The following is a 12,550-nucleotide window of genomic DNA, read 5'->3' as shown; positions in this document are numbered from 1 at the left end:
TACAGAGCTTGGTTCCAATATAACAAAGGCTTGATCGCTCCAGGGAACAAGCTAAACACACACATGCGCGCACGCACACACACACACACACACACACACACACACACACACACACACACACACACACACACACACACACACACACACACAGTCAGATCATCCAGGCAGCAGGGAGAAAGCACTCTCTGCATGCTGTGGTCGTGCTTCGGTAATTGAATATGAGAAGGTTTACCATGAATATTTAAACATTAGAATAAATACAATGAAGATCTGAGGCTTATAGTACAAACACTTCAGAGGAGGATTGTTGGATAAGTGCTCTCTCCACATAATTCATTCCTAATGTACTGTCTCTCCCTCTCCTGTCTTTGCGGGCTGCCTCGGGGAGTCAGAGCACAGTCTTGACAACTTTCCTGCGCTACAGCCTTTAAGACGCTGCTTCCGGACAGAGTTTGAAACAGTAAATGTGCGCTTGTATGGAAGAAAAAGAAAAGGCGCCATTACACGTGAGAATCGCCTGTATGCGTCTGTGCCGTCCGTCTGTTTCCCCTGTGGGTCGCAGCTTGGACGTTTCCTGGGGGCTGATGCCCTGCTCGCCTCACATCTGAGCAGCCAGGCTGACTAGGCGGCCCCCAGAAAAAAGGCCCCTAGAGGCTATGAGTACAAGCTGTCCTGCTGGACCTCCAGTGACTTCACCACGGCTCCTCCTGAGCCCACCCGCTCAAACACACGGACCGAAAAAAACAGCGTGCGGGAGCGAGAATGGGTGATGCTCTGTTTTGGCAACACAAATGTATTTGGACAGCTCTCCCAGTGGAGTGTTCCAGCGATCCATAAGAGTGAATGAAAGGAAAGGTGAATAGCTAGAAGCAAAGACAGCAAAGAGATGGAAAAGTCGAAGTAGAGATGCCAGAGGCTGGCTCAGCTTACAGAGAATGACACACATTACAGGGCCAGCTGGTTTGCTGATAAAATAAGCCAAAACAATGAGGCGATCACATGCAACAAATAAAGTATGAATTATTTCCGAGGACAAATATTTGACATTACTTCCCTATTCTCTGATCTCTCTAAAGCTTTAAGGAGGATTTGCCCTGGATTAGGCCTTCAGTCTGAGGAAGGGATTGTTCCGACAACATCCTCTCTTTCGTCTCAGAGGCTTTTGTTTTTATGATGAATTTTTTATCAGTTCCCCACAATGTGCCAAATGAGCCTCGAGTGAACAATAGCATAAAAACCCAAGACATACATAGATATCCCTATTACAAATAAAGAGACAATTTTGGTAATTGAGAGAGGAAGTGATATTGTCTCTGCTCGTTTTCAAGGACCATAAACCAGAAGACGAGTATGTGGGGGACAACGCACATCACTAACTATCTGCCTGTGCCTCTTTGGGGATTGTCTTATTTTTTTTATGCCCTTATATCCATGCTCAATATCTCACATTTTACACCAAGAATTAATGCTAGAAGAAGAAAAAAAAAGAAAAAACAACTTTCCAAGTTGGAAAGAGGAGTGGTGCGCTGCTGCCCTCCAGGATTCCAAGCACACTCTCCTATTCAGGTATATTTATAATCCTTAGCTGTCGCTCTCCAGAAGAGCAAATCAAAGCCAGTAAAACATAACTGCCATAAATAAATGAATAGATGAGCAACAGCTCTGGACTGGAGGGATTCACCTAGCAATCACCCACATCAGATCAGATCAATGCTCATGGAAATTTCATGAAGCCTAGAATCCACATCGCTTCATATTTCACTATAATAACCCACAGAGCCGCAGGGGGAGTGTGTACGAAGGGGTGGGTGGGTGGGGGTTTCGGATGGATGTTTGGGGTGAAAAGAGTAGAAGGTCGAGTGGGGAGGGGGGGGGGGGGATCAGGGATAATTGAGAGGTCAGAAGAGTGGAGTTGTCCTGGAAACACAGAGCAGGAGGAGGGGAGAACAACAGCCAGCGTCCAGTTGCCCTGTCTTCTTCTCCTTCTGTGTCACAACACTGTGAGTGTGAGGAGGTGAGTGGGTAGTGTACTTGCAGGGTTAGGTAATTGGCTCTGAGGCTTGATGTTAACACCTTAACAGGCCCTCAGACAGCGGGTAAGGAGCTGATCATATCACAACCTTCTGTTTCTCTCTCTCTCCTCCTCGCTCCTTACTCCTTCGTCTCCCCCTTCCCTCGTCTCCCCCCACCCCTGCCCGCACAGCTCCCCCCCGTCCTTCCCTCCCCTCTGCAGTCTCCAGTGCTCAGGTGTGATCTCATAACCGCTGCCTGGCGATCGATGCCGCCAGTGGCAGGGGGTTCAATAGCCCTGAATTACGGCTTCATTTCTGCTCACCCCCACCACGCCCCACCCTCTTCACACACACACACACACACACACACACACACATGAGAGCTCCCCGTCCCCCCACCTCCAACACCACCTCTCTCACACATACACGCACAGCACCCCCACCAACTACTCACAATCCAGATCAATACCTTACAATCTAATTTTTATCCATTTTTCCATAAACCCTGAGATTGCGTTTATTTGCAGAATCCGACAAGCTAAATAAAGCAACGCTTGAACATGTCAGGGAGACTAATGCATGGCTGGAAATTCATACACAGAAAACAGATGAGTAGAGCTTTTTGCTCCTAAAGGAGAGGAGAGGCTGAGCCTGAGAGAGGGCTGGAAGGAGGGAAAGAATGTGTGTGTGTGTTTGGGTGTGTGTGTGTGCAGAGAGATTCTACAAATCAATGGAGGTGTGGATACTACTACAACCTAAGCTCTAATTATCTGTTGCAAAAAAAAAAAAGAAGTGCATGTCGACAGTTAACAATACCTGACAGCATGGCTTCTCGCTGGGAGAATGCAAATTCTGAAAAATCCAGATGAAAAGTGTGCGCTTGAATTAAGATATAAGAAAACACGAGAAATCATTTCCTCCGGTGAGCGCCGCTCATTTCGGCGGGGAACAAAATAATCTACATTCGAAATTCATTTACATCATCATCATGGAGCAGATGCTCCCGTAATAAGAACGGAGCATGCTAAAGAGGCAAGACAAGCCACATGGTGCAGAAAATTAATCTCAATCTCAAATAGAGGTGTGAATTTCCTCGCAGTTAAGACTGCGTGCCGTAAACGGGAATGTATGCAGCTATCTCAGCTGGCCTTGTCTCCAGCTGTAGACCAGCCGTTTTAATCAACAGCAGGCATCCCGCCCAGGCTCAATAAAAGACAGCATTCACAAACAGGAGCAAGACAAGTAATTGACCAGCTCGTGGCTGCACCCCACTTTTATTGCCAGATGACTTCGTGCCACATTCGTGCATCTGTGTGATGTGCGAACGTGCTCATGCGCGCGGCGATCCACGTGTGTATATGAATGTAGACTACGTCTGTCTATGTTAATGTTAAGTTTGTTTATGCAGCAACATGTGCGGGAGATTTTCCCGCTGATTATCATGCACGCGTCTCCAAAATTATGATATCAACACAACCAGGATCACATATACTTAGGAATTTAAAGCACTCTGGTGATTTGTAATTAAAGCAGTGCTTCTCAGTGTGCATCACCAGCAGATTTCACCACAGTTCGGGACAGTTTAATTAGAGCTAGCACTAACTTTAAACTGCAGACTCTTGTTTGCAGCACTTACCTGTGTCACACTTTTACAATACAGTGTCTGCACTGTATAAAATGAGAGACAACTGACAGTCCTAAAACTAATTTGGAACACACAGGCAGGCGTGCAGAGACGGAGAGAGATGTCAGCAGCAGCTGGTTTAAATTCTGCTCTTGACTTTTGTCTTTTCTCCCCCCCTCACTGTTCCCGCGCCTCTTTGCCGCAACTGAGTGATGTTTCCTACACACCTAATCTGCACTGAGCGCTGAAAAACTACCCCTAATGTTTGTGCGTGCGCGGATGCGTGTCACCGTGCGCGGTGCCAGCCTTAATGTGAGCCAGCAGAGCCTTTTAATATCAGCAGAAGCTGTAGTGGAAGCACTAAGCAGACAAGGCTGCATACTGAGGAGGGAGGGATTGCCTTTTGAACGACAAGGGTGATTCATCAACTCCCCCAATCTATGGCCGGCATCCTTGTGTCGCACAAACACACACACATGAGTACATGAGTACAGGTACACACACATAGGCCGCACTGGTTGGGTATTATCATTTTATGTTGCATGGCAAAAAGAAAAGAGAGAGCTTCCTTGATGAATGTTACAAAGACAGCAATCTAGTAAAAGGTGATACACAACCAAACATGGAGATGCATTTGTACAGGGGGGGTGGGGGGGTTGACCTGATAATGAGAGAGAGGGAGAGAGAGCAGAGGAAAGTGAGGGAGATTAGGGAAAGCTCTCAGCCCCAAAGGTGGGTAAGGCAGAGGGCAGAGAGAGGAACAGAAGGGGGATACGGGGATAAAAAGACAGAGGAAGAGCAGGGAATTAAAAAAAACATTCTTCTATTCTTATCAGTGGATAGCTTAATTGCCTTTGATGAGTCTAATTGGAGCTTTCTGAAGTCTAATGGCACAGGAGTCCTCAGAGACGGCAGAGGACACATTACTGTAATAGCTTCTCTTCGAATTTTCTCTGCACCAAAAGTTCTCGTCTCTTCTTTTTTTTTCATTTTGGTGGTGGCTGGTTCTAGAGTATCGATAATGATGCAGAGAAGGGCGGAGGGGATAAACCTATAGGTAGGGCTATGTGGGTAGGTTTGTGTGTGTGTGTCGGGTATGTTTGCAAAGCAGCAGTAGCAGCAGTATCGGGTATGTGTTGACTTAATTAGGTCTGTGAGCTGCTCGCTTTCCTCTCCTCAGCAGAAGTTGATTAGCAATGCCAGCTGTCCCCAATGTAATTCAGAGCGTGCATGTGTGTGTGATCGCGCATGCACATGTAATATAGGAGTATATGCATGTCTGTGAGTGTGGGGATGTGTTGATGTGTGTGTATGTGCCGGCTGCCAGCTGCCACGCAGCGCTGCCAATCCTCCATGATTAGTACCCACTGGCAACTGGGCTCAAACTGGTGCCAAACAGACCCAGGAGGGCAACATGGCCCATGGTAATCCTCCATCCCTCGCTCCCATCTTTCTCCTCTCTCCTCTTTCTCATCCACCTCTCTCTCTCTCCACTCACATCGATTGCTTTTCTGCTCCAAATGCCCTGCTCATCCTCCCATTCTTTTTTTTTCTTTTTTCCCGCCGCTAAATGTGAGCAGGTTTCCTCCTCACTGGGAGAAAGTAAAATGACAAAAACCTATATTTGAGACGTACAATTGCCCACGGGGGTGGCTGGAATGAAGTGTGTGAAAAGTAGAACTGGGGTCTGTGCCTCGACACACTTGACTCTGTCACCGCCAGCTCTTGGCACGCGGCACCGTGGCGCATGCGCTCGGCACCCAGCGGATGACCTCTTGCTACCTCTCACCTGTTGAGATTCTTCTATGCGCCTCCACGGAAGCCGAGCATGGAGGGACAGAAAGCGGGGAAAGAATGAATTTGTTCAAAGAAGCCGAGTTTTGAATAAGTGAATGTGACAAGGTGAAAGATTGGAGGACTAGGAAGCGATAGGGCGTTTATGCATGCGGTTGCCACATGTCTGGCACATTAAAAGGCTGCGTATACACATATGCACACCTACACACACTTATACAAACACACACACGCATAGCTCTATGGGTTTGGCAGAGTGTGGGCTGTTGGACAGCTCTGGCATGGCAAAGGCTGCCCACCCATCTGCCCTGTGTCTTAGTAATGCAGTTACTTGTCAGCGTGCATGTGTGCACTTGGACTATGTTCACACTTACGTGCAAACAAACACAGGCATCCTATTGCAGTCTTCCCCACAAGAACACAAAACACAGTCATAGCTGTGACGCGTAGGAACACACAAGATGCAGGAAATGCTAGCAATGTGACGCACGCGCGCTTTCTCTCAATTGTGATTTTGTCAAATGTTGGTAATTCCAGCCGGGGCTTACGGCCTAAGTCTATCAGTGGTTGAGATTACAGACAGATTTATGTGATTCACAGTCTCCCAGAGGACCTGTGGCCTTGCATTGGTTAATCACAGCTTCACATTCACTCTCTCTGTGCCGCTCTTCTCGCGGCGCCTTTTTCACTCTGCACCAGCGTGCTCTGATGTAACACTCGAGCTATTCATGCCCCTGTGCTGACCATCAAAAAAATAAAGTAAATAAATAAATAAATATCACACACTCCACACGGACCTCTTCCTTTCTGAATCGCGTCTTCGACAGGGTCAATTCTCAATAATCCCACCAATCAAAAGGTTAATCCTCCTCCTGACCTTCACCTGCTTCATAAAAGAGGGCAAATGCTTTTCCTCCTCTGATCAGCAGGCTTTTTCCACTGAATTATTGAGTTCTGTTATTGAATTTTAAGTTGCTTAGCATGCACATTTTTCACCAGAAACCGTCCAGAGAAATGACAGCTTATAAACTGAAAGACAAAACTTTAGGAATACAGATATATATATATATATATATATATATATATATATCTATATATATATATATATATATATATATGTATATAACAATAAAGTGAGATTTTTATAAAACTTAAAGTCAGCGTGTGAAGATTTTGATGTGCTTATAGCTGTCAATTTCTTCTACATGAGTTGTATGTAGAATTGAGAGAAACTGGGAGAAAAGCCAGCAGATTGGTAAATGTTAGTGTAAAGGTACCTGTGTAGATGAAGCGTCCAGGTGTGCCTTTGCAGAACTGTTTGGATTTGTAGGAGAGTGTGACTTCCACCACCCCGGGGATGTGTCTGGGTGGAGTCTGGACGCGGATGGCATGGGGGGTGATGAGCTACAGGAAAAGTAGAAAGGCCAGGCAGATTAATGTGATGATACTTCATATCTAAACATGTGCACCGGTGGGGGTGGGGGTATTCTCGGCTCATCTCGGACCTTTCCTCTGCAGCTTTGACTTTTTTTCTTTGTATAATCGGCCTGAAAATGATGCGCTTGGCTACGAGCCCTCAGGTGGCCTCGTAGCCTAAGGCAATGTCACTGTGAGGCTTGGGATGGTTATCGGTGCTGACATGGACTCTGTAAGAGGGGTTCAAAAGCAGTTATCTGTTTATGAATAAAACACACTTTTCCTCTGCGTACGCCTATTGAACAATGCGAGTTAATGTATAATGCGCCTGCCCCTGTCTCCGCGTCTGTCAGCTGAAGCTGCCGTTAGTCACATTAAAGCACAATTGTGTCTTAAACAGGCTCACTTAGTGCAGCTGATGAGCCCGCTCGCCACGCACGTGTGTTCACGCTGAAGGGTCTTTGAAGGAAAACGGTAACAAGACAAAACACAGATGAGACCTCGCTGAGTGCTTGTTTCCTGCACGCTGTAGTGAACGAGCACTCAAAACTAGCAGTGCTCAAAAGCTATCACTGCTGCTGCCAGCGCTTTGTGTATGTGCGCATGTATGTGTGCATCTGTGTGTGTGTGTTGTTCTAGCTGTCCTTTTCATTGCTCACTTAGCTAGGCTTTCATTCTAGCATTGTTTGGCCCCACTCACCTCTCAGCGAGATAATATAGGAGCTTTTTATAGAATTATTCCTTTACTAAAGAGAAAGCTGTTTAGCTGCGCTGCTCACTGACCTTCAATTTCACACATAGACTCCATTTACATTTTAGTCATGTAGCAGATGCTCCTTACAAAGGGATTCATACTGTACGATGTGAATATATTTCAAGACGGAAGATAGCAACGTATTAAAAGACAGGAAGAGAGGTGAATAGCAATATGACAGAAGTGAGAGCTGACAGAGAGAAATGCAACAATAGGCTTCTATTGAGATTGTTAAGTATTTCTAATATGCATTTATAGCCCTGCAAACAGTTATTTCTTATAGTATCATTTATTAATCATGACTGCGATTTCAATTAAAAAGCATTTCCAAAAATGCTGGTACTTTGTGTGAAATGCAAACAAAAACAGAATGCTGTGCTTTCCCATTCATTTAAACCCTATAATAATGTAGGAATTGCATAAACATGTGATATGATTTGTTGGAACTAAAAGGATTTACTTTGCTTTGTTGAAAAAAAATCTCAAATTTTAGATTTTTTTAACACCAGCAACACGTTTTAGAAAAGTTGGGATAGGGACATGTTTACCAATGTGTTGCATCACCTTTTCTTTTAACAACACGATGCAAGTGTTTGGGAACCGAGTAGTTGTGAAAGCCAAATGTTGTCCTGTTCTCGCTTGATGCAGGACTTCAGATGATCAGCACTGCTGAACATGACTCAACAACGACATATGCTTTGTTCTGTTCAAATAAAGGAAAATCGTTTTTTAAGGGTTCTGGTTTTTATCCGACAACAGCGTCACACACTGATCCATGTTTTCCTCCAGGTGATTTTTATTTATGTATTTGCCCAGCTTTTCCACATGCTGGAAACAACTTAACATGCCTCATTTTCAACATTTGATGTAGTTTTGGTGGAATTTAAATAAGGCTATTTGCAGATGGTTGCTCTCTGTTTAGTAATAGTGATTTCATGCAGTGTGGGTAACAAGGGTTTATCTGATTATATTATTTGTCCATAAAATAATTACAACATTATCAAAAGTGTGATGCTACAGTGTTACAAGTTTTTTTTGGCACTTTTAAATCACAATTATGTATTTAATCTAATGTAAAAATAATGGTTCCCAAATGAAGCATTTAAAAGACTGTTTGCCCACACTGGCTATATAAGAAGTGTACCAAGCCAATAAAAATAAAACAAACAAAACAACACAAATATGACTAAATTGTGACTAACCTCACTCCAGACCAGCATTGTCCCAAAGATGACCTGTAGGCCGTCAAAGAAGTTGTCCCCGATGATGATGACTGTTGCGCCCCCTGTGGTCCAGCCTTCACTAGGGCTGATGGCTTTGATGCTGGGGGTTGCTGGAAAAAAAAGAAAAAATATATATATAACAGATTAACTGCTATCCTAATGAAAGCCTAGAAGGTCTTTTGCTATTGGCAGCATGCATAGTCCTCTCTACTTTCCATCTCTCCCTCTCTTTAACACACATGCGCACACACATACACATATATCACCTATCGCCTCTCTCCCAGGGGTCGGGGGGCGAGTGAGGAATACTAATCAGAGTGATTATATTCGCCCCGTTATTAAACATCACCCCTGCCCCGCGTGTGAGGGTAGCGGCGGTGCACTTGTTTTATGACACGTGGCAAAGCGTGCGGGCGTGTAAATGTCAGGTGTGCTCAGTGTCTGATCAAAGGCCATGCGACCGGGGAACACAGCAGAGCCAACAGTAGCTCTGCCCTCTGAATACACTGCCTTCATTAGCCAAACACTTAGCTCTTGCTCAGCTGCCTGTTTCATATATCTGTGTAGTAGCCAGTGTCTCAGAGCACGACCACATGGACTCCTTCCAGCTTCTGCCCGGTACATTTGTAATGGGTTTTTCTAAGCTCCCAGTGTTTTCCTTCTAAGCATATTCTTCGCATCTTATGGGACAAAGTACGTGGGACCACAACAATAAACAGCATTTTCAATAACTGCCATTCAGTGTGCTTTTTGACCTTATCTCTTGGTGTTATGATTGCTGGGTGTGATTGAAGAAAAGAACAGCATTGGGAAAATACATGTTTATACAAGCTAAATCTCCTCTCCTTAACAGATATGCAGCTTGTCAGACATGCTGTAATTCTGTAAAGCGGCATAATCCACTTTAGACTAGGCTGACTTTTTTCCCTGCAGCCTAGCCTTTGCTCTTTGCCTGACTCCCTGTTCTGTTGATCCTCCCCAACAAGCTGGAATGATATTTAGCCCCCCGATACGCCTGCAGAGATCAGCGTTCACCAAGCAGCAATCTGTGGCCGTAATCATGGCCTAAGATGCCTCCTTTTCACAGCCGCTGATATTATGTGCGCTCGATGTGCATGTGTGTGTTTATGTGTGTATCTGTGTGTGTGTGGATTAACCAGATGGTGGAACGTGAATCCATGTGATAGGATTATACTTTGGGGTGTTCCTCGGTGCCATCTGTTCAACTCTATGCACTGCTCATCTATTACCGCCTGAAATGGGCCCCAAAGTTGCGCATCCTGCACACAAACTGAACCCACACCAGAAAGGGGGTGGGGGGGTGGGGGGAATGGGAAACTACTGTCCTCTTTTTAATGAAAAAAATTATTTCTCTATTCTTTACACTGTTGGGCACTTTCCCCCCATTCTTTCATCACATTTACATTTCTCCCTGTAACCTGTTCTGTTCCTTTTACTCCTCTTGTTCCTCCTTTTTAACTCCCATCACCGGGAAAACTGAAAATCAGAGGGGAAGAAATTCCCAAACAAATCTCTATAACACGAGAAACATCTGTTGGTGTCCTGTGTGGACTCTTCTTTATGTGCAAGATCCAAGCCTCGCTGACGTCTCCAATATGTCTCATCTTTGTGAACTTTTCTAATCATCTGTGAGACCAGTCGCAGGGACAAGTGGTCCACCTTGCCTCTGGAGAATAGTCATTAGAAAGACTTAACCATAACATTCAATCTTAATGCAATCTACTATAGGCCATCATGTAAATCCCCGCTTATTTTTTTGTCATTATCATCCCTGAGGTTGACTTTCCTCAAAGAAAAAAAAATATGTTTCTCTTATTCAATGTCTGGGAAATCGAAATGAGAAAATAACTGGATTAGGGACTTGGGAATCAGTGCAGGCTCCTAAATCATGTGCACATGTCATTATGAAGTATTAAAGGTTTGGGTTTGACTGTGCATGCGGGGGTGTGTATGTATGTGTGTGCAAGGGGCTTTTCAGTATGTGTATGGGTGTGTTTGAAAACCTGAGGGATGGGGAGTGATGGAGGGCTGGAGGATAAAAGCAGGTCTCCGAGGAAATAAAGCCAGTGTTGGCTTTAAGCAGAACAGACCTCATAAGACACATAGTGCTTATGCGAGGCAGAGTAGAAGGCCCAGAGGCAGAGACCTGAGGGGAGCAAGCCACAAGGGAGAGACAAGAGACTCACTAGCTACCACTCACTCCTCTCTTAGCTCGAGTTAGAAACCCTACAAGAGAGGAAAGTGAGAATCCAGGAGGAAACAGGAGAGAGATAAGAAAGAAAGGAGGTTGGAGGGGAGTGGAGTGGGAGACAGAGGAAGGGTTGAGTGTGGAGCCAGACAGGGGGGAAGGGGTTGAGAGAGGGAGGGAGAGGAGTGGAGTCATAGAGAGAGAAATAAAGTGAAGGAGACAAAGAAAGATGGGGAAGAGAGCCGAGGTGTTTTGTTCTCGCTTTAAATACCGTGTTCCAGGTAGGATGGCGTTCCTTCTGACGGGTCCAGCCTCCGAGCTCGGCGCCCGTGTTTTGAGTTATTGTGCACAAACATGTTGTCGGAGACGGCCAGAACGTGACCCTCCACGCTCACCGTAGTCGACACAACCACCTGAGAAAAAGGAAAACCAAAAGAAAGTGAGAAACAAGGTGTTAAAAACAACAACCAGCACCCTGTTGTGGCTGCTTACAAATCTTCAGTAATTGAACGCTGTCGTGATTACGCCGGACAAGCATTAGGAGTTCTTGCAAAATGCTATGTGGATTAACTTACTTTCACACTGAAGTAAACATGTTTATACTTCTTTTGTTATATCTACAATTTACCAAACACTTCATGAAGACTGGTTGATATATTTTCTAGGAATAAATGGGTTTTAACATATGAATCACTATTTTTGTAAAGTATATACATTTATTTTAAACATGTAAAAGAATAAAGCACAACTGACATGTATGAATATTAAAAAACCCAAATATATTAATCATCTGTATATAAGTAAGTCAAGTTTTATGCTTGAACGTGAGTAGGAAGAAGTATAAACTTATATGACCCTACTGCTCCTTCCTGTCTAATGAATGACAGCAATATCTTACTTTCACATGACCTGCCAGTCACCTGCGCTATACATACGTGTACCCTGAGATTCACTCCCACCCACACGCACACACGCTTACACACATTACATAATCTTTAACCTACGTTTAACAAATACTCCTATTTACATTATAATATTTATTCGTATAGTCTCACACGTTCATGGCTTTTAGGACTTGTTTTTTTTATGAACAGTATGTTTTACACTTTTTAAGTTTTACTTCTATTATTTGTTGTCCCAGAGGGGTTAATTTGACATTATTTTGCTTGCTTTACCATATCTGTGGTGCTTGTTTAGTAAAAAAAAAAACCCACTTTGGTCACTTAAGAAAATAGCTGGGAACACACAGTATGTGTTGGTGATGTATTAGCAAACCATAGCCTACATTTGCCTACTTACACATCCTGTAGATGTGGAGCACTCTCCTTTTAGCTATGGTTTGGTCTCCACCAACCTCTGAGAGAAATGGCGTGCTCTTTAGCTGCTAAATACCTCTCTACCTTTGCCAGCAGCTCTCTGCACTGGACACATGACACCAATGATCCGTAATAGAAATTCATAGGAGAATTCCTTGAATACATATATGGGGGTTGTTCACATCTGGACATCTATTAGCCA

General features: G+C 44.4%; 1 protein-coding gene across 6 annotated transcripts in view; it reads right to left on the bottom strand.

Moving 5' to 3' along the window:
* ebf1a (EBF transcription factor 1a) overlaps positions 1-12,550 on the bottom strand; it is a 55,714-nt gene that overhangs the window by 12,629 nt on the left and 30,535 nt on the right. For all 6 annotated transcript variants that reach the window (XM_076891485.1, XM_024804480.2, XM_024804478.2 and 3 more), the window contains exons 8-10: positions 11,304-11,445; positions 8,803-8,933; positions 6,708-6,834 (exon numbers count right to left, since the gene is read on the bottom strand). In XM_076891485.1, the coding sequence (XP_076747600.1) occupies positions 6,708-6,834; positions 8,803-8,933; positions 11,304-11,445 (400 nt within the window). The remainder of the gene's footprint in view (positions 1-6,707; positions 6,835-8,802; positions 8,934-11,303; positions 11,446-12,550) is intronic.

Source organism: Maylandia zebra, linkage group LG2 (assembly GCF_041146795.1).
Source record: "Maylandia zebra isolate NMK-2024a linkage group LG2, Mzebra_GT3a, whole genome shotgun sequence".
Classification (NCBI taxonomy): Eukaryota; Metazoa; Chordata; class Actinopteri; order Cichliformes; family Cichlidae; genus Maylandia; species Maylandia zebra.
This window is presented reverse-complemented; position numbering and strand designations above follow the sequence as displayed.